The sequence below is a fragment of the Henckelia pumila genome, chromosome 4 (assembly GCF_033568475.1).
Source record: "Henckelia pumila isolate YLH828 chromosome 4, ASM3356847v2, whole genome shotgun sequence".
NCBI classification, from domain to species: Eukaryota; Viridiplantae; Streptophyta; class Magnoliopsida; order Lamiales; family Gesneriaceae; genus Henckelia; species Henckelia pumila.
Window position 1 is genome coordinate 69,105,268 of NC_133123.1, and position 24,136 is coordinate 69,129,403.

Here is a 24,136-nt window from a genome sequence, read left to right on the forward strand (position 1 = left end):
TGAATTTGTGGCTGTCGGGATGCATAAGCAATCACTTTTTCATCTGCATCAAAAAAACCCATAATCCATTCTTGGAAGCATCTATATAAACTACAAAAATACCCGTGCCTTCTGTAATTTCTAGCACTGGTGTTGTAGTAACCCGGTCCTATTTTATAAGATTAAATGGTTAAAAATGATTAAGAAATTCTTATTATATCAAACGGACCAATAAATCATATCTAGAATGTCCAAAAAATGGTTAGTTTGCTTAATTGGGCTCGGGAAGTTTGGAAGTTCAGAACTACATAGCTTAGTGGGTTCGGAGGTTCCGAAGGGATCGGAACCAACGAAGCAGTTTGGAAGCAACGTGACGATCGGAACGTCTGAAGGGAGATCGGAGCTTTCGATCGTGGTGTTCTGCACGTGGCAATGATACTTGAACACGTAGCTGTATCCAAGAGATCGGAACGTCCAAAATGTAGATCGAAGCTTCCGATCATAGCCGTTCCGAACGTGGCATCCATGCAGGTATCGGAGCTTTTGATCGTGCTCTATAAATAGGGGCGTGAAGGCTCATTTGAAAATCGTTCAAAATCCTATCCTCTCCCATAATGGCTCGATTTTAATGGCTTTGAGACTCTTTTATAAAGAGTTGGAGTATGTATTAGTATATTTTTATATAATGGACAGTGTTCGTAATAGTAGCCAAGCAGCGGAGCTTTGGCGAGGTGTCCAGATATCGTAGCAGGGTTGTGCCCAAGCTCTGGGACATTCGACATCAGCGGGCTGACGACGGACAAAGGTATAGCTCTAGCTCCTTATAGAAAATTGTGAGACCTCGGTTCTAAACGACAATTAAAGGAGTAATTCAATAAGTAAGCAATTAAAAGCCAAGAGCAATTTTTTTTAAAAGGGGACGCGCGGGCGCGCAGCTTGAGGCGTGGGCGCGCATGGCGTCCTGCCCAAGCCCTCGCGCGGGCGCGCCACCCGAAGCGCGGGCGCGCCTGAAGCTCTGCCCAAAACTTCCGAAACGAAGTGTGGGACGCGCGGGCGCGCATGGCCTGCTGAATTGGCTCAAAACAAGCCTCCAAAAGTGCAATAACATAACCAAAAGAACTCTAACATGATCCAACAAATATATATCCAACAACGTAGCATTTAAATACATAAAAGTGAAGAACACGCATCGATGCTAGCTATTACAAGCCGAATACAGAATACAAGAGTTCTAACCACAAGCAAGACCACTTCCAATCCAAGTTCAAGTTCTTAACATGCTTCAAAACATAAGCTAAATTGTCATGCTAACAAGACTTCTAAACCGAGTCTCACTTCTACATCATTCCCTCAAAGCTAACCATGCCTCTTCTGATTGGATCCTGCCCCACCTGATGCCAAGTACACATACAAAACAAAGCAACAGCCGGATAACCGGTGAGAATGATAATCCCAGTAAAAGCAACATAACAAGTAATACAACAATAATCATGCTTTCAAGACAACGACGAAATCCATGACAACGTAATGATATGCATGTCTTTAAACCGGGATATCAAATCTTATAAACGAGGGATTGCTGCTGTGCTTTTGGGATCCCGAGGGTGAGATTACGTAACGACTCACCGACTCACCCAATCGAGGTGGTGCCACGTATCCCACTCCTCTAGACTTTGAGCAACTATAATGAGTATGCTAGCACTAGGCAAAACGACTACGACCTAGGCCACTCAATCATAGTTCCCAAACGTCTAAACAAAAAGGGCGGTTCTGCCCGCTGAAAATAAGATTGGCTCAAGATGAATGCATAACAGAAACATAAAACATAGCCATATAACAAAAGCTCAATCAAAACAACAGAACACAAGTTCCTCATGCTAGAACGAGTGTAGATGCAAGTATGTGCTTTTAAGGGAAACTCGAGAACCAACTGTCCCGAGTATGCTATCCCGCTATCGATGTCTGCTTTTACCTTTCAATGCCGTAGATCCAACTCCGGACAAGCTACACCAAAAGATTGTATCAACAACTATACAACCTAAACAACAAACAACGGTTCAAGGAAATCTCTTTACCGATCTTCGTCCAACTCTTGACGAACAATGCTGCTAACACGGGCTTGACAAACTCCAAACGAATCTGTTCAGATACAAATCAAAGATCAATTACCATGATCGACTTACAAGCCAAGTTCAACAACTCAATAACGGTTCGAAATCCCCAAAACTCAAACCGACGGCATAACGGCTATAAACTGAACAAACCGACAACGCAGACAGCAGTTCAATAGCGATATCAACTCAATTCAATGTTAATACAACAACAACAAGACAAACCCAACAAATCTCAAAATCATGATTTTCAAAAATAGCTTCCAAAAATCATAACAATTCCGAACGTCGCTCTAATTCAAAACCGACAGATAATAAACGATCAGAACTCCGCCAAGAACAACATACTAGAATCTAGATCGATTCTAACAACCTCCGAAAAACAAAACATATCTGATCGGAGAAATACTTACGGTATAACGGAGCTCTCACTGCAGTGATCACTAATCTGCCTTCAAAAATAATTTCTAACGGCCGGATCGAGCTCGGGAGGAAATCTGGAAGCTTGGAAAAGCTTGAAGGTGTCTTCAATGGAGTCTCTCGGTTGTGTGGAGGAGGAGGAAGACTTTAGAAGTCAATTTCAAGTGTAGATAATATATAAAAATCAATATTTGCGTTTTAGTCCCTGAAATTTCCAAAATTTGCAAAAAGAACCCTGATCAAAATCAAACCGGCTCGAGAACTCTGTAATCTCTGATTAACTCAAATAAACTTATTTAAGATAAAAACAGGGCGTTACAAAAATAGAGAGTATGCTATAGTTTAATTAATGATTTTAGAGAATGTTATATGATGCATGGTTATTATGAATTGTAGTGATGTATGGTAGGCTTGAAACCTATATGGGTGCTTCTAGGAACTGCCTTAGAAAGGTATGTAAGTACTAACTGAGATTGCCAGCGGGTTTGCATGCTTATGTATTGCATATTATTTAACATGATACATGTTACTGCTTTGAGATATCATACTGCATGTGCATTTCATATTAAGCTTGGATCTACTTCGAGATAAGTCAATGTTATGGAGTGCTCAGCCCTTATTAGGAAGTTTTGACACTGAGAGTCGTTTTGACCGACAGGTCTATCGGACTCTAGTGATCTGGGGACATTTGGTCCACGTCCAGTTAGAAGTGAGTTGTCGTATCCAGTGGTTTGATTCCCCGAGATTACAGCTCACATCATAGGCGCCAGTCTGAGAAGATTCTGATTTGTCTATCCAAATATGATACTCGTTCATTTCATTGCGTGCATCATATTTGTATATCTACCCGTACTAGCGTACTGAGCGTTTTATGCTCACATTCAGTTATTTTTTGTTGTTTGGACACCCCATTCGATGGAGCAGTTGCAGGTAGTTATCCTGGATTTGTGGATATTAAGTGGTGACCAAGACAGGATTGCAAGTTAGCCACTAGATTTTGCCTTTCTTGCATTAATTTATTTCGATTGGGTTGTATAAATTTGGATTTATTTACCAGTTGTATTCTTCTGAGTTCAGGACTTTATATTCATTTTCGCAGTTACTCTCATTATGATTATTTACTGTTTAATTGCATGTCTAAGTTTATGATTGGTAGGTGATCACGGTGCGGGTCACTACATTTATAGTATCAAAGCATGCAATAAGATTCTTCAGGATATAATATTAACATTTGGGTTATCCTTGTATATTAGAATTTGGATACAATGATAATAGCAGGAACATGAGTTAGAATAGGAGGGTACTTAGACTTTTCCAAGATCGTCATCGCCGAGATTGGCATCAGAGTTTCGCCTTATGTAGATCCTAGCAGGATGAAGCTAGAAGAGAAGATCCAGATTTAAACTTCAGGCATTTCTCGGGATCTATTGAAATGTGAGAAGACTTGATCGTCTAGATTCTCTGTCATCCATAGATAACCCCAAAAACTCTCCATTAGTATATGGAGAGATTGTCAGAAGATTCTGCCAAGAGAATGCCTCATTAAGCTTTGGGCATCTGTAGTAGGATAAAATATTTTAGATCTTGTGAGGAGGAAGTCTGCTGACATGCTTGTATCTATGTTTTTTTCTGTGGCAGACTAGAAACTTCATGTTCAAGATCAGAAGACGGAATGAAAGATTTTCGCATATAGTCAGATTGTAAGATTTTCGTTGTATTTGGGTTTTAAATACTATATTAAGATTTGTTGTAAACAGTATTTCAGCTGTAAGCATTTGGATCATTGTATTTTTTATTCTAGAAATTTGATGTAATCATTGCACATCCTTCAATGTAAACTGATTTGAATTGTAATAAGAATTATACGACAGTTGGGTTTATCTATTGGTATTTGGTTGTTTTGTTTTGGGAGTGTAATAAAGATTGTTTAGAACCTGGATTTGTGGTTCAAAGTACTGCAATCTTTAGGATTATCATGATGTTATCAGTTATTCAACTACAGTGATTTGATTGATAATTTGTACAATTGGAATAAAGATTATACATGTTTCCAGTACAATAGTTCTATATGCATTCCCTAGAATATTCTATTGAGTTACAGATGATAGTTTTCATTGAGGCAAGATTATACCATGTATGGTGGACTGTATGAATTCACTATATGAAAAAGAAGCGCGACCCTCTGCCGGCATTGCTTTGGAAACCTCTCGTGTTTCACGGGGCATTTATGGGGGAGGCTACCTTAGCCTAGTAATTTTATAGCAGTCATATGGGTATTTTGACTACTTGAATGCTTTATAATCATAAAATTCATATGCATATCATATTTTTTGATAAAATTTGTCTTGATTATATTTAGAAGTTTTTTTCAATACGTATTTTTGCAAACATCGTGTTGCGCTTCGTGGGCCCACGTTATTTATTCATTCCAGATAATATGGGGACTTCTATCAATTTGAGATTTTATGATAGTGTCATCAATTTTGCTAAGCCATAAATAAGAATTCATAAAATCTTCTGGATCTTTTTGATTCAAAAACATCCATATTTATCGATCTAAGAACTTTTGACTTATTCATTAACATATTTGTATACTATCAATAGTTTATATAATTTGAATGCTCAATTCAATCCATTATGTCAAACTCTGAAATTATTTGTATCAATGATACTTTTGGAGCTCTTTAGCTCTTCTAAAAATATTGATTTGTAATATACTATTTAAATCAAATCAGTATATACTAGATTCAAAAATACATATACATCAATATTGTGTATCACTATTTTATAATATCAAGCACATCATCTTTTTTCATCGTCAATCAAACGATCTTCAAGATCATTCATACATTTATATCAACATACGATGAATAATTTTGGTTAGACATCAACGGTCTCCAAAAACTTTTATATATATCTTGCTTGATAGATATCAATAAATTCTCTTTACGTACTTCAAGTACGACATCATTTAAATAGTGATATGAGATAACAATGTACATTTAGTACAATACTTGATTATGACGTATATCTCAATATTTTGTGTCATATTCATGATTCATATCTCTTTTCATATGAGATAACATATTATCTTTGAAGAAATAATCAACAACAGTGTATCAACTGTGTCAATTGTCACTGTCACATTCACTTAAAAGAATGAACCACATTAATTAGACAATTTTCATAGTTGTATTTCATTGAACAAAATATTATATAAATAAAATATTAGAAGAATTGAAATTGAGAAATCGGACGTACCTTTGAAATTCTTGTATGCCCCAAGTAGATCTCTTACCTTCAACAATGACATTCAATCTATCACAAATGTCATCTCACATTAAATTTATATTCCTACATGTAATATAATAACATGTGATAAAAATATGTTATCATTCATTTAAAAAGTGATAGCTTAATCAAATAATTTCGAAAAAAATTCAAAATTTATATCCACAATCAAAATTGAGGAATTTAAAATCCATAATCAAATTTTATGGAATAAAGATGTAAACCCAATATGTCCTTAAAATATAAAAATTCTCAGATCACCAAATTGCATAATCAATATCTCATGCAATATATTGACCAATAGAATAGATTCACAAAATTTGTAGATCTTATTTTGAAACGACCCTAACTCTATAATTAATAAATAAATATGCGGAAAAATATTTTTTTTTATACTTACTAAATAAAATATGTCCATATATGCCCATACATATATGCACAAAATAAAAAGATTTAAAATAAATAAATAAATAAATAAATAACTTAAATAAATGACTAAAATAAATAACTTAAACAAAAATTGCATCCTTTAAATAAAATAAATATCTGAGTCAAACATTTAATTAAAAATACTGCATAAGTAAAATGATCAAGGTTTGCATGCACTGAAAATATTCAAATGAAATATTCAAAACCACAACCACTGAAAAATAATATAAAATGTGTAACGTGCTGACATAATCAAAAACATGCCATGTGACTCAGACATCTACCACGGTCACGGGGTCACTGCATGTCCGCTCATATGTCCTCGCCGCAGGTAGGAGCTACATCCTCCTCTACGTACTCACCTGCACCATATAAGTGTAGTGAGCCTAGAGGCCCAACATGCTAACATAACAAGGGTTTAAAATAATTTAAATCACTTTGATACTAATACATAACATATACATGAATGAGCATGCTTAAAAATATCATGACATAAACATAACTTAAATTAACTTAAATAACATAATACATAAATATTGTTGAGCAGTTAAGTTTCTAACATCGCATGGTTGTATCCGTAGTGTAACCTTAAATCATACATTAAATACTGATCAGCGTGGAAACCAACGTACGTGGCGGTGACGAATCACCTCTTAAATTGGCAGTAAACTGCCCTTCAATAGTTCACATATGGGGACGAATCCCCCTTAAATTGTCACACTACTTCAACTTCCAACATAAAATATTTTATTATTGCTCAACCTTAAACATTTAATTATGCATAAAATTATTTCATGAATGCATGTACTTAAATAAAATGTGTGTCCTTCATATATATTTAATTTAATTTCTTACTAACATATAAATATTAAAATAACTTCAATGCATAAAAATAATTAAATATATAATCAGGAAACATGCAAATTTTTCATGGATTGTACTGGACTGCTGGCCCTAACACTCAAGCCCAATTACTTAAATCTGGCCCAATAACATACTTAAGCCCAATAAAATTGTTCTAAGCCCAATTAAAATAATTTAAAGCCCATAAAACATTTTAGGCCCAATAACAACTTAAACTGGCCCAATGGGCCCAAAAGCCCAAAGACTGGCCCAATAACTTTTATGGGCTCAAAAGCCCATAAAATTAATGGACTAACTTAATTAAAATTTTAAAAGCCCAAATAAAACTATTTGGGAGTCCAAATAATTTTATTTCTAATTAATTGGCCCAAAAACTAATTAATTCATAAAATACTTTAAAAATAAAAAGACTCGAGCCCGGCCCACCAAACCCAGACCCGGACCAACTTAACCGGACCCCCTAACCTACTGACCCGACCCAAGCCCCTCAGACCCGGACCAGACCACCCCAGCCCCAAACCCGTACCCCCCCCCCCTTGCCCTGCTCACTTCTGCTGCGGGCAGCAGCAAGAAAGCCCGGCGGCCATCCCGCTCCGGCCACCCACCGGCCGGAGGACCACCCCTAGGACCTATCCCACATCCAAACCTTTCCAGCAAGCCAATAATCAGCCCAATCCATCGAATATGGAGTGAGAACGAAGCTCTGCAACCCAGCCCATCTGCAGCCAGCGCACAGACGCGAGCAGCTGCGGAACTTCCCTTCGTTCTCGATGCTCCGACCACTAAAGACCATGAAACCTCTTCCAAAAACTTAGAAAACATCAAGGGGATTCTAACCCAACCAACCTTACCCTAAGCCGTGGTCTGAGGAAGGAGAACGAAGCTCCCTTCCCCGAAATCCTAACCTGCGAACCCATGGCCCCAGAACTGATGCAGTTCGGTTTCCAGCCCTGCTCCAGCCTTGACCATGGTCATGGCTCGACTCCTAGGACCCCCACACACTCCTTGGCTCTTGAACCAGCAGACCGATCCAATCCCATGACATAAAACGTGTGATTATGCATGAAACAAGGCAAAAATAATGAGTTTACCATGTTCTAACCAAGAACTAAACAAAACCAACGTGAGTTACATCAAAAATATCTGACATCAGTGCATTAAATAGCTTATATGGTGTTGAGAAAGAATTACACATGCCTTGCACCGAAGAAATCGATAGATCGACGGACGTAGGACGTTTTCGGGACGACGGGACGACAAACAACTCGAAGTTTCGAACAAACTCGGCTATGGAGCCTTGGAGGCTGCTGGAAACGATGAAGGGGGTGATGGAGGAGAGTGGATAGTAGGGAGGGAGGCGGCTGATGGGAAATTAACGTGGGGTTTGGGTAGATTAGGTTTGGTTTTTTTTTTTTGTTTTAATTAAAATATAGGTTAATTAAATATAGAAAAAAAGGTTTTAAATATAAAAATATACAACTTAATCTTTCAAATAAAAGTTAAAATCTGATAACTCAATTTAAAAATATAAAAATCCCGAAATTACAAATTAAGGGAATTTTAAAAATAATTAAAAGTCATTAAAATGGCTAAATTTGAATAAAAATGGACTCCTAAAATTATATCAAATTAAATACTAAGAATTTTGAGAAAATAAAACTCAAAATAATATTTTTGGGCTCTAAAAAGACTCATAAAATAATTTGAATAGAAAGTTGTCATCTCGTCCGTCCACGGTCTCGTCTACGCGATCAAAAATAATTAAATACTATAAATCATAAAAATCACTAATTATGGGTTAAATGCTTAAAAATAAATTAAATCATGCACAAATAATTCACATAATTATTTAACCCATAAATCTAAAATTTAAATAATTAAATATCCTAATTATGCATGCAGATTTACGTATTTAAAAATACCGGGTGTTACAATTCTCCCCCCCTTAAATTGAATTTCGTCCTCGAAATTAAGGTACTTACCCGAACAACTCCGGGTAGCGAGTCCTCATGTCTGCCTCGGTCTCCCAAGTAGCTTCCTCCTCTGAGTGATTTAGCCACTGGACTCTGACCATCGGTATGACCCGCGTCCTAAGCCTCCTCTCCTCCCTAGCCAAGATCCGCACTGGCCTCTCCTCATAAACTAGATCTGGTGGCAACTGCAAGGGCTCGAAATCCAACACATGCGACGGGTTAGAGACATATCTTCGAAGCATGGATACATGGAAAACATTGTGCACTGCCGCTAGCCCTGGTGGTAGAGCTAAACGGTAGGCCAACGTGCCAACTCTCTCCAAGATCTCGAATGGCCCTATATACCTCGGATTAAGCTTGCCTCTCCGGCCAAAACGCACTACTCCCTTCATAGGTGACACCTTCAGGAATACGTGATCACCTACAGCGAACTCCAAATCTCGTCGTCTGGCATCTGCATAACTCTTCTGACGACTCTGAGCAGTCCTCATCCGATCTCGAATCTGAGTCACAATGTCAGCTGTCTGCTGCACAATCTCAGGACCCAGTAAAATCAGCTCACCAACCTCATCCCAATGCACAGGAGATCTGCATCTCCTCCCATACAATGCTGCATAAGGAGCCATACCTATAGATGACTGAAAACTGTTGTTATAGGTAAACTCCACTAATGGCACAAAAGCCTAGTCCCCAATGCTGTGTGCAGACTCTTCCAAAACGCAGATGTGAATCTCTTATCTCTGTCTGACACAATCGACACTGGTATGCCATGCAGTCTAACAATCTCCTTGATGTAAAGCTCTGCATACTGTGTCAATGAGTAGGTAGTCCTCACCGGCAAGAAATGAGCTTACTTGGTAAGTCTATCCACAATCACCCAAATCGTTGTGCAACCTCTGACACTCCTCGGTAAGCCAACCACAAAGTCCATCGTAATATTCTCCCATTTCCATTCCGGAATAGGAATAGGTCTAAGAAGTCCTGCTGGACGCTGATGCTCTGCCTTGACTTGCTGACAAGTCAAGCACTCTGACACCACTCTCCCGATGTCACTCTTCATCCCGGGCCACCAATACAATAGCTGCAAATCTTTGAACATCTTCGTACTTCCAGGGTGAATGGAGTACGGAGATGTGTGAGCCTCTGCTAAAATCTCAGCTCTCAACTGATCGACGTTCGGTACCCACATCCTACCACGGTACTGAACGATACCATCCACTACTGTATACAAGAGGTTACCCCTAGCCTCATCTCTCTGTCTCCATCGCTGCAACTCCTCATCAGTAACTGTCCATCCCTGATCCGATCTCGCAGAATTGACTGCACCGTCAACACTGACAAGCTCAGTGCGCGACCACTCGGATAACACTCCAAGTCAAATCTCTGAATCTCGCTCTGCAGTGGTAACTGTACGGTCAAATATGAGACCACTGACGACTTCTGACTCAAAGCATCTGCTACTACATTAGCTTTACCTGGATGGTAGCTAATGTCACAGTCATAATCCTTCACCAACTCCAACCATCGGCGCTGTCTCATGTTCAACTTCTTCTGTGTGAAGAAGTACTTGAGACTCTTGTGGTCTGTGAAAATCTTGCACTTCTCGCCATACAGATAGTGCCTCCAGATTTTCAAAGCGAAAACCACTGCTGCTAACTCCAAGTCATGCGTCGGGTAATTCTGCTCATGAACCTTCAGCTGCCTCGACGCATACGCAATAACCTTGCCACACTGCATAAGTACTGCGCATAAACCCAGCTTAGACGCATCAGTGTACACCACTAACTCCTCGTGTGGTACTGTCACTGCTAACACCGGTGCAGTAGTGAGTGCTTCCTTCAGCTGATCGAAGCTCCTCTGACAGTCTGAACTCCAGATAAACTTCGCATTCTTCTTGGTTAAGGAAGTCAAGGGTACTGCAATAGAGGAAAAATCCTTGATGAACTTCCTATAGTATCCTGCCAAACCCAAGAAACTGCGAATCTCCGAAGCATTCTTCGGAATACCCCAATTCTGCACTGCCTCAACCTTCGACTGATCCACTACAATCCCATCTCTCAAAATAACGTGGCCAAGAAACGCCACCTGCTCGAGCCAAAACTCGCACTTGCTGAACTTGGCATACAAACGATGCTCCCTCAAAGTCTGCAAGGCTGTCTGTAGGTACTGTCTATGCTCCTCAATGCTCCTTGAGTAGATCAAAATATCATCAATGAAGACTATGATGAACTGATCTAGATACGGCTGAAAAACTCGGTTCATGAGATCCATGAAAACCGCTGGAGCATTGGTCATCCCAAATGGCATCACTAAGAACTTGTAATGCCCATATCGTGTCCTAAAAGCAGTCTTGGATACATCTGCATCTCTAACACGCAACTGATGATAACCAGATCGCAAGTCAATCTTGGAGAACACTGAAGCTCCCTGCAACTGGTCAAATAAATTATCTATCCTCGGCAGTGGATACTTGTTCTTCACTGTGACCCTGTTGAGCTCTCGGTAATCGATGCACAATCTCATACTGTCATCCTTCTTCTTCACAAATAACACCGGAGCTCCCCATGGAGAAAAGCTAGGACAAACAAAGCCTTTCTCTAATAGCTCCTGAATCTGCTCCTTCAACTCTTTCATCTCGGTAGGAGCAAGTCTGTACGGTGTCTTAGAGATAGGCACGGTGTCTGGCACTAAGTCGATGCTGAACTCCACATCTCTCACTGGTGGAATTCCTGCAACATCCTCCGGGAAGACGTCCGAAAAGTCACGAACCACCTCTATCTCTGATAATGATCTGCTAGATGGTTCTGATGCCGTGACAATACTCGCTAGAAAATCTCGGAAACCCCGTCTCAACAACTTCCTCGCCTGAATAAGAGATATCACCTGAGGTGTACTACTGCTCTGAGATGCATAGAAAGTAAACAGGTCGCCTTCTGATGGTTTCACTGACACTGTCCTTCGACGAAAATCAATCGAAGCTCCATTGACTGTCAACCAGTCCATACCCAATATCAAATCAAACCCGCTCAACGGCAAAACCACTACATCTGCGCGAATGGAGTGCCCCTGTAGCTCCAACTCCAGTTCTCGAATGACACTAGAGGTAGAAATAATCTGTCCTGACGGCATAGTGACATCATAACCACTGTCGGCAAATCTCAGGTGTGATGCCGATCCGTCTGATAAACTCTAGGGAGATAAACAAATGCGTAGCCCCTGAATCTAGCAACGCAAATGTGAAGTTTCCTCCTACTAGAATTCTCCCGATGATTAAGGAGGTATCTGGGTCTGCCTCCTCATCCTGCATGACAAACACCCGCCCAGTGGTGTTCTTCTTCCTTGAGCAGTTGTATGCCCCATTCCCTAGCTCCTTGCAGTGGTAGCAAACGTTGGAACCGATCAAACACTGACCTGAGTGAGGCCTCTGACACTATGGGCACAAGGGAACTACTCCTGTCTTAGGGGCCCCGCCCCTCTGCTGCTGCTGCGGCTGGCGCCCCTAAGGCCTCTGCTGCTGTCCCTGCTGATTCGGGCCCTTAGACGGCCCAGTAAACTGCTTCTTCGCAGAAGGCTGCGAAGATGGTCGATAAGCTCCTGGCTGGAACTGCCTCTTGCCTTGCTGTTACCTCTGCATCTCTTGTCTCCCATCCTCAGAACGCAATGCTCCGCTAACTGCCGCCTCGTAAGTAGTGACATCCAACATGCGAACGTCATGCTTGATGTCAGCCCGCAATCCACAAACTGTCTCAACTTGTCTGGTGCACTCAGCAAAAGAGGTACGAAGCGACACCCTCTCTCGAACTGGGTAATGTAATCCACCACATGTTTCTTTACGTAAATCGCCATGCATAACTAAGTGGTTTAAAAGTAATGCTAACTTAAATCCTTAAAAAAATAAATCATACTATAAACACTTAAAACTTACAGACCGGTAGCGTGGATTTCTGAGCTCGCATAGCAGTAATGACCCCTCCAAGAACCGTGCTCTGATACCAACTGAAACAACCCTAACTCTATAATTAATAAATAAATATGCGGAAATTTTTTTTTTTTATATACTTACTAAATAAAATATGTACATATATGCCCATACATATATGCACAAAATAAAAAGATTTAAAATAAATAAATAAATAACTTAAATAAATGACTAAAATAAATAACTTAAACAAAAATTGCATCCTTTAAATAAAATAAATATTTGAGTCAAACATTTAATTAAAAATACTGCATAAGTAAAATGATCAAGGTTTGCATGCACTGAAAATATTCAAATGAAATATTCAAAACCACAACCACTGAAAAATAATATAAAATGTGTAACGTGCTGACATAATCAAAAACACGTCATGTGACTCAGACATCTACCACGGTCACGGGGTCACTGCATGTCCACTCATATGTCCTCGCCGCCGGTAGGAGCTACATCCTCCTCTACGTACTCACCTGCACCATATAAGTGTAGTGAGCCTAGAGGCCCAACATGCTAACATAACAAGGGTTTAAAATAATTTAAATAACTTTGATACTAATACATAACATATACATGAATTAGCATGCTTAAAAATATCATGACATAAACATAACTTAAATTAACTTAAATAACATAATACATAAATATTGTTGAGCAGTTAAGTTTCTAACATCACATGGTTGTATCCGTAGTGTAACCTTAAATCATACATTAAATACTGATCAGCGTGAAAACCAACGTACGTGGCGGTGACGAATCACCTCTTAAATTGGCAGTAAACTGCCCTTCAATAGTTCACATATGGGGACGAATCCCCCTTAAATTGTCACACTACTTCAACTTCCAACATAAAATATTTTATTATTGCTCAACCTTAAACATTTAATTATGCATAAAATTATTTCATGAATGCATGTACTTAAATAAAATGTGTGTCCTTCATATATATTTAATTTAATTTCTTAGTAACATATAAATATTAAAATAACTTCAATGCATAAAAATAATTAAATATATAATCAGGACACATGCAAATTTCTCATGGATTGTACTGGACTGCTGGCCCTAACACTCAAGCCCAATTACTTAAATCTGGCCCAATAACATACTTAAGCCCAATAAAATTGTTCTAAGCCCAATTAAAATAATTTAAAGCCCATAAAACATTCTAGGCTCAATAACAACTTAAACTGGCCCAATGGGCCCAAAAGCCCAAAGACTGGCCCAATAACTTTTATGGGCTCAAAAGCCCATAAAATTAATGGACTAACTTAATTAAAATTTTAAAAGCCCAAATAAAATTATTTGGGAGTCCAAATAATTTTATTTCTAATTAATTGGCCCAAAAACCAATTAATTCATAAAATACTTTAAAAATAAAAAGACTCGATCCCGGCCCACCAAACCCGGACCCGGACCAACTTAACCCGACCCCCTAACTTACTGACCAGACCCAAGCCCCTCAGACCCGGCCCAGACCACCCCAGCCCCAAACCCGTACCCCCCCTTGCCCTGCTCGCTTCTGCTGCGGGCAGCAGCAAGAAAGCCCGGCGGCCATCCCGCTCCGGCCACCCACCGGCCAGAGGGCCACCCCTAGGACCTAGCCCACATCCAGACCTTTCCATCAAGACAATAATCAGCCCAATCCATCGACTATGGAGTGAGAACGAAGCTCTGCAACCCAGCCCATCTGCAGCTAGCGCACAGACGCGAGCAGCTGCGGAACTTCCCTTCGTTCTCGATGCTCCGACCACTAAAGACCATGAAACCTCTTCCAAAAACTTAGAAAACATCAAGGGGGTTCTAACCCAACCAACCTTACCCTAAGCCGTGGTCTGAGGAAGGAGAACGAAGCTCCCTTCCCCGAAACCCTAACCTGCGAACCCATGGCCCCAGAACTGATGCAGTTCGGTTTCCAGCCCTGCTCCAGCCTTGACCATGGTCATGGCTAGACTCCTAGGACCCCCACACACTCCTTGGCTCTTGAACCAGCAGACCGATCCAATCCCATGACATAAAACGTGTGATTATGCATGAAACAAGGCAAAAATCATGAGTTTACCATGTTCTAACCAAGAACTAAACAAAACCAACGTGAGTTACATCAAAAATATCTGACATCAGTGCATTAAATAGCTTATATGGTGTTGAGAAAGAATTACACATGCCTTGCACCGAAGAAATCGATAGATCGACGGACGTAGGACGTTTCCGGGACGACGGGACGACGAACAACTCGAAGTTTCGAACAAACTCGGCTATGGAGCCTTGGAGGCTGCTGGAAACGATGAAGAGGGTGATGGAGGAGAGTGGATAGTAGGGAGGGAGGAGGCTGATGGGAAATTAACGTGGGGTTTGGGTAGATTAGGTTTGGTTTTTTTTTTTGTTTTAATTAAAATATAGGTTAATTAAATATAGAAAAAAGGTTTTAAATATAAAAATATACAACTTAATCTTTCAAATAAAAGTTAAAATCTGATAACTCAATTTAAAAATATAAAAATCCCGAAATTACAAATTAAGGGAATTTTAAAAATAATTAAAAGTCATTAAAATGGCTAAATTTGAATAAAAATGGACTCCTAAAATTATATAAAATTAAATACTAAGAATTTTGAGGAAATAAAACTCAAAATAATATTTTTGGGCTCTAAAAAGACTCATAAAATAATTTGAATAGAAAGTTGTCATCTCGTCCGTCCACCGTCCCGTCTACGCGATCAAAAACAATTAAATACTATAAATCATAAAAATCACTAATTATGGGTTAAATGCTTAAAAATAAATTAAATCATGCACAAATAATTCACATAATTATTTAACCCATAAATCTAAAATTTAAATAATTAAATATCCTAATTATGCATGCAGATTTACGTATTTAAAAATACCGGGTGTTACATATTTTATATAATCAAAATAAATTAAGTGAATCAAAACATGCTAAAGTTTTTCAAAATTTATTTTAAACAAAAATAAAAACTTAATTTACCAAAAATAAATTAGTTCAATAAATAAATAAAATGACTTGAAGTTAGTCATAAATCAACTCATTGACATCATCATGCATAGGATATCATCAATCCATCATCGTTGTTGCCCAATATAGATGATGTTCCAATTCATTGGGTTTAACATTTATTTTTCTTTTTTGGTTCATAGTGTTGCGATCTTACTACCGCAAATTAATAATTTTCAATCAATAGTCTATGCAGTTCATCATTGAACACCAAGTCGTTATTAATAAAAAATAGTGACAAATAATATATATCATGCTTTTTCTAGAGCATTAAAAACAAATATATGCTTTGAATCGATATCAAGTCAATATTTTTTTATATATATTTCACATATATCTTTAATAACAATTTCTTAAAGATATTGGCAATTTTAGATCATATATCGATATTCTTTAAGAAATTTTATTAAATTTTTCAATTCATAAGATCCTCAACAACCAATAGATCTTGGATATCATATCAGATATCCATTATGATTTTTTCAATTTCTCGATATACGAAATCATATATCATATATTTATAATGGATCTATTCAGATTCTCAATATATTACATCATAATTATGAATATATCTTTCGATATATCAAAATCGTAATCATTATAATCTCTCAAAATTCTCAATATGTTATATCATGATCATGAATTTTTTCAAATTATCAATATAAAATCATGTTGTGCTACTTTATAGCCATCAACATATTCATGATTATTCATGGGCACCAATATATCAATTATTTTCATTGTGCTAATTCTAGAGCACCAATGAACATATCTCTCATAAAATTGAGTATTGACAACACGTTGTGCTATTCTAATAGAATCAATAAAACGAGAATTATTTTTATTCTCAGTTGGTTACAACGTCGTGCTGATAACGTGTTATAAATCATGAGAGAAATAAGAGAGATGGGTAGAGAGAATTCATGAGAGAAGAGAAAATCATACGAGTCAATATTCAGATGCAATTTTATTGAACTCAATCACCCCTATTTATAGAGAGGAATAATAGAATACAAATTTTTACAGATATTATCTTGACATATTTATCTTGATCACAAATCTTCCAAATCTACATAGATAAATATAATCATCTATAATAACAATATATTTATAACATCTTTTGATTTTTGAAAAAGGTTAAAAAAATTTCCTTTGTTTATACAAGGAAACCGCTGGAAAATTTTGGTTGTGAGGTGGTGGAGAAATTTTTGAATTTATTTTTTTTAAAATAAATAGTTTATATTTAGGATCCCATCTTTTATTGATTGATTCTTCGCAGAGAAAAAATTTTGCTCGAGAAGTGATCGGCTAAATTGGTGTGATTAAAAATCAACTGGCAAGCGCACCAGGTCAAATTATAATATAGTGAACAAAAGTTCAGATGTCGAACCCATAGGAACTGTATATATATATGAATACCAAAATATATTTATTTCTACTTAATCTAGACTAATGAATAAAGGTGATTCAGATTTTAAATTAATAATAAAAAGTTGCAATTAAAATTAAATTAAATAAAATGCAGCTGGAAATTTTAGATTTAAATCAAATTTGGGAAAAACTCGATCAAGGACACACGTAGGTACCAGACAATTCAAGTAACAAGCAGTCGATCTAAGATATCAGACTTAATCTTAATTCACGAGAATTTTCCTAATTTGTTCGAAGGACTATTTCTAGAACAATCAAACTTATTCAAATATTGATGAACTAATCTTTTCGTAATTCTAATCAAATTCGAATGCATGAATAACTGTGAAAATTCAGTAAACACCTAAACCGCATAATGAAACCGAATTCTATTTCTAGTCAGTTTTACACTATGTTGATTATTGAAGCGATCAAAATCGAAACCTCCTCCGTCGAATTGGAATCAATTAACATGCAAGCAAATAACTGGCCAGAAAATTCACAAGACAAATATAAATTCAATAAACAATAAATTCGAATCAAGTCTGAAAATCTCAAATAAACAAACGAGTTTTCTACATCATTTGTCTGACCCAATCACGTGGCCTTGATCGAATAAAAACTACTCAAGAATCAAATTCATAATTCAAACAATGTTTTAATCATGAATTGAAAATAAAATAAAAGAAAAGAATAAGAAATCTCCCAAGCAGTAGCCTAGCCACCGTCTCTGAAAATCTGGAACTGGAACCCTTAAAATTAATTAAGATTTTCTATTTATAGCGTTTGGATCCCATCAAAAATTAATTTCCTTCTCGAATTATAATTTTCGGAAAATTTTGCCTTCACGACACGCGCGCGTGCGCCATGGAGTCCTAGCGCGCGCGCAGTTATAATAAACAGTGGATTTTCCTCTCTACCACGTGCGTGCGCCAAACAGTTCTGCTCGCGCGCGTTCCTTCATCAATGTTGCTGGAAATTTGTGCCGCGCTCGCGCGCGCTATGTAATTCTTGAATCTTGCGCGTTAGCGCAACATACTTGCGCCAATCCTCTTCCCAGCTTGCGCGATTGCGCTCTTGATCATGCTAACATCTTCCACGCAGAGCTTCTCTTCAAGCGCTAAACTCCACCCTTCAGCACGATAGCACTCCCTTTAGCGCTAACCATACTTCTTTAGCGCGTTAGCACTCTCTCTAGTGCCAAACTCAAGTGCAATCGCGCTACAACACTCACCATCAGCGCCACTTTCAACCTGCTCCGAGCGACAAATTTGAAAAATTTATATCTTAAGTTCTAGCCGTCGGATCGACCTGAAATTTGGACAGCAGCTTCAAAACATCTTGAATTTTATTATGAACGGTGCATATTGGATTTCAATCTTTCTAAAATTAAATATGATTTCTCGATCAAGGCTGCTCCGTAATTCACTCTTCAAAAATCCATTTTCTTACAAAATTAACCCGAAGAGTGAAATACACACAAATGCAATAAAACACATAATAACACACCAAATAATACGAATGCACACAGAATTAACAAAAAAAATATCACGAACTAATGCATACAAAATGCACTTATCAGGAAGCTGCCTCTGTTTATCACCAATATGTTTCCTTATGGCGACGGAGATGGTGAGAAATGCGATGGAGGTATCTGATCCTCCGACTGGTCTGTTCCCAGATTTCAAGACGTTAAACGATTCGAGGATTTCAAGATTTACGTGGATGGTCTAATTATCGACTCCAAATTACCAGCACGTGATAAAATTAAGTACTACGAGCTCTGCTGCAGTCAAAACATGTTTTTTCAATCCCATCTGATCGAGGGCCTTGGCAGTAAGCTAGTCGCTTCGATGATCTGTGAAACCACAAGTATCGCCATCGCAATCCAATGCTCGAGTCTAGTTCCCCATGATCAACCCGATTTTGAATCTTGGGACAAGACTCTTGAATCTTATGAAGACAATAGAATGAGCGTTGGATTTCTGCGTACTTGGATAGATGAGCTAGTTAAGATTTCGCGCAGATACGAGGCTCCTAATGAATCATGGGTTGCGAAATCTGCACATATTGAAAAGGATAAAGGAGCTCTATATAGTTTTTGTTGTTAGAATTCGATTTATAATATTAATTTGCATTGCACGTAGTTAGATGGAATATTAACCAGGTTGCTAGTACGGAATAATATATAACTTCTGATATATAGTGAAAAGCATAGCAACCATTAAAACATCTGTTAGGTATTTATACAAGTCCCCGTCCCGTTCTTGCTTCCGATTCCGATCGCCTTCTTCCATTTTATCCTGCACTAACCTGCAGAAAACAAAAACACAAAGAAACCAACACAAGTGCAGTAACATGAAGATTGCCTCAAGATTTCCGGGGCTCAGACGCTACTCTCCGGAACCACACCAAGAACCAAGACTTGAACCAGGTAAATGCTCTACCTTGTTAGAAGCCGAGATAAGTTCTGAAAAATATTCAGTCATAGCTATTTTTCGCACAGAAAAAAAAAAAAAACAAGCTAGCAGATTTCACACAGAAAAAAGCAGATAATCACAAAGACACACAAAGACACATGTGAATCACAAAGAAACACAGTAAACCACACAAAATAGATTTTCACACATAAATCTGATAAATCACACAAATCACACAGAGAACATAGAGAAAATAAATATAGGCACAAAAATGTAAACACAACAGTAACCAACAAGCAAGACCAAGGAGATGGAAACACAACAGTATCCAATAAGGCCACAGAGGTGGAAACACAACAGTAACCAATAAAACAAATTAATCCTAGGATTCTACCAACTCATAATACCAGCACATAATATCCGCACCAAGCGGTTATGCTACTAATGTAGTAAAAGAGGTTCCAGCCAATATACCAGAGCGAAACTCATTGCAAGAGTTTCGATTCCAACAAACCAAAATTCCAGCACGATGTACGCACCCAGCGTCCAGCTTTGGCAGCACCCAGCAACGACGTCGGCACCCGGCGGTGACGGCAACTAATGGACAGCAACCAACGAACGACAGCACCCAGCGGCTCGGGACGGCGAACAGCTTCAACCCGTGGCTCTGATACCACTGTTAGGTATTCATACAAGTCCCCATTCTGTTCTTGTTTCCGATTCCGATCGCCTTCTTCCGTTTTAACCTGCACTAACCTGCAGAAAACAAAAACACAAAGAAACAAACACAAGTGCAGTAACATAAAGATTGACTCAAGATTTTCGGGGCTCAGACGCTACTCTCCGGAACCACACCAAGAACCAAGGCGAAGACCACAAAGGTTCCCATGCCCAACTACACCTCACGCTCACTGCCCTCACTACACACAGTAGTAAATCCCAACCTTACGTGAAGGAGGAAGAAAGAGAAGCAGCACACACAAAGAGACGCTATTCTTCACTTTTTTCTTGCTCTCACTCAATCACTCTCTTGGACGCCTCACTCAGAAGCAGAACAAGGAAAATGGAACGCTCACATTATCTCTCACAAAGCAGCCGCCTCACACAGAAGTAGAAAAGAATCAATTGAACTCTCACTTAGCAGTTTAGGGAAAAAGATGATTAAATACAAGGCTTGGTAGTGGGCTGAGTAATTATAATGATAGTTGGGCCAAAGCCCAACAACATCAATAAAAAGTGCGGAGGCCGAGATGTAATTGTTGGGATCACTTTCTCACGGCCAATCTAGTTCTTTCCGACGATAAGCACTCTTTGAGAAAATCTTTCTCTAAATCAACTAAAACACTCTTCTATGCTTTTTGTGTTTATAGAAAAGAGGATTGTGCGTTTTTGGTGTGATTTTGGAATGAAGAATGAATAGGTATTTATAGGTGAGGCTTAGGGTGCAAAACAAAATATTATACATCATTGCTTACATAATCAACCCATCGAATCTTGACTAACACAACACGTGTTCGTGTGTTTTGAATTCAAACTTGTGCATGATTTCGATAAATGATGGTTTAATTCTTAGCAGTTTTACTTGTATGTGATCAAATGGATGTATAGATTCTTTCATCAAACATGATTTGTAATATTATTCCTTTAAACCAAGAAGTTGTCTTGTCTCTGTTTTTTTTTTTATGTTTTTGTATTAGATGATAAATATTAAAATCAACGATGATAGAATCATAGAAATAACATAATATAAATGTTTAACAGAAAATATTGCATTGGCTATTTGAAGTTAATCATGTTTATTTTTAAAATCTGAAATAGAAATACATTGTGTTCCCTGATTTTTAGAAATATGGATTAGTAAATTTTCAGAAACGATGTTTTTCTTCAAGCAAAAGCAAGTTAATTTTCGTACACAGTACAAAATGAGTCGATTTAATCAATTTTTATTCATCGGACTGGAACTACTCCAACGGGGGCACTATATTTATTTAAATAAAGAATGGTGTCACCGATGTTTCAAAAAGAAAAAAAAAAGAAAAAAAATAAAGAATGGTGTCACCGATGTTTCAAAAAAAAAAAAGAAAAGAAAAAGAAAGAATGGTGTCACCGATGTTTCAAAAAAAAAAGATGGTGTCCCCGATTTCCTTGCACCAGCCGAGCTTTTTACTCCTTTTTTTAAAAAAAATATTATTTATTTATTTAATAGTTACAAATGATTGATGAATAGTTTAATTTAATAAATAAATAACATAATTGTCTAATATAATTTATAAATATGTAAATTTATGGATTTTATAATAACTTTAAAAATATTTAATTAATAAAAATAATTAGTACAACACCATAGTTTTTAATTAAACATTCAAATTAAACACACAATTATCAAAAAAAAAATTAAATAATCAAGCACACGATATTCTTTTAAATTAAGATTTGAAGTAAATGAGTTGGGGATGAATAGCATATCATTTGTATTTGGTACAAACTTTGCACTAATTTAGCGTGGATCAGTTGAACTCATTAAATAAAATTATAAATTGGAGATGAATTTATACCATTTTTACACATAGGCGTAATTAATGATATATTATTTACGTGGCAAATCATGAGACATTAGATCTATCATTGGGGTAATACTCATATGCTAGGTTGAACTCTACCATATATTTGGATATAATTAAAAACACTTTTTATTAATCAAAAGGATGTACGAAGCTGTTGTAATCCAAAAAAAAAAAACAGAAAAAAAACAATCTTTAATTTATAATATTAATTTAATTACAGACACCTCATTTACAAAAAGTTATGCGATATGATCTCACTGTTCAATTTTGTGAGATAAATTTTCAACTCAAATCATGAAAAAATATTTTTATATATAAAAATATTGCTTTTCATTTCGTATATTGATCGGCAAGATGACAACACGTCTCATAAGAAATCTCCTCTGTATTCCGATCACTATATTGAAAAATAACTTTGATATTTAAATAACTTTGACTACTAAAACTAATATAAATTGTTTTTTTTGTGACGTGGAAACCCGCAGTCGCTATCTTTCGATGCGATGTGGGTAAACCTCCGGACTAACGCAATAGCATTCAAACTACGCTAGTCAGGTAAATCACGCTGGGCAAATCATATGTGATAGGCTAATCCAAGAAAGTGTTGGCAGGGAGAATCGAACTCCTGACCTCTAGCCAAAAGTTCACCTACTCCACTAACTTGGACACCCTCTTGGGGGCAACTAATATACAATTGTTGATGTAACTTTGATAGAGTTTATTGTATCAAACCTCCTTGTGAAATATTGAAAATACACATTTCTTCTATGTGAAATTTTAATAGGCATTACAGGCCTTAAATTTTTGTAATAGTGTACGTTTAACTCTTGTCACAACGATTTTGTTAAACACGTGTTGTTTTTTGCGCCAAAATAACCTTTTTTATAATAATATTAGGGGGATGATACGAAAGGGGATTGATATTTACACTCCAATTTTTTTAAATAAACTCCATATTTAATTTTATACTATATAATGACAATAATACCCTTTGATTCATTATTCTATTTTGAGTAAATTTACTGATTATCTTAAGGGGTAATTATTTTAAAATCCCTAAACCTAAACATAAATTTCTCCTAACTCCCTACATTCAAATTTTTTAGTTTGCACTCCCTAGTGGTCCCCAATTTTGATTAAACAAGTATTTAACTAATCTTTTGTACTTTGGCATTGTTTTACCTATCGAACCAGTTCATGTCGTGAGGAACTATTGGTTGCGCAAGGTTTCCAGCCTATATACTTTAGATTAGGGTCCAACATGCTTCCGTAAAGTAAATCAAATTTAAATACCTCTTTGACCATAATGTCGTCGGGTCATACCTGCCGAGTTTTACGAAGTGCTCCTCACACTCCAACCACGCAGTCGCAACAGATGGTTTCTGCACAAGCTCCTTCAATGACACCCAGTACAGCCTTAATTCGTTTTCTACCTTAAGGCATATGGTATATAAATTTAATTATAAAATATGAACATGAAAGAACAAGAGACTTTAGAAAAATTATTCAAACATAATATTATTACATAAATCAACTCCTTTGAAGAGGAGAAGACAACTTGTTTAGCTACTCATAGTAGCCTCGTTCTTGAAATACATAAACGAAAACTTATTACAATAAAAAGAGAAATATTACAACAATTTTATTCGTAAGAAAATCGAAGGGAATGATCGATGTCTTCAG

General features: G+C 37.3%; 1 protein-coding gene across 1 annotated transcript in view; it reads left to right on the top strand.

Annotated features, from left to right (window-relative positions):
* Window positions 1-2,908: 2,908 nt before the first annotated feature.
* LOC140861165 (B3 domain-containing protein Os01g0234100-like) overlaps window positions 2,909-24,136 on the top strand; it is a 33,498-nt gene continuing 12,270 nt past the window's right edge. The window contains exon 1 of the mRNA XM_073264175.1: window positions 2,909-2,962. Coding sequence (XP_073120276.1) covers window positions 2,909-2,962 — 54 coding nt within the window. The remainder of the gene's footprint in view (window positions 2,963-24,136) is intronic.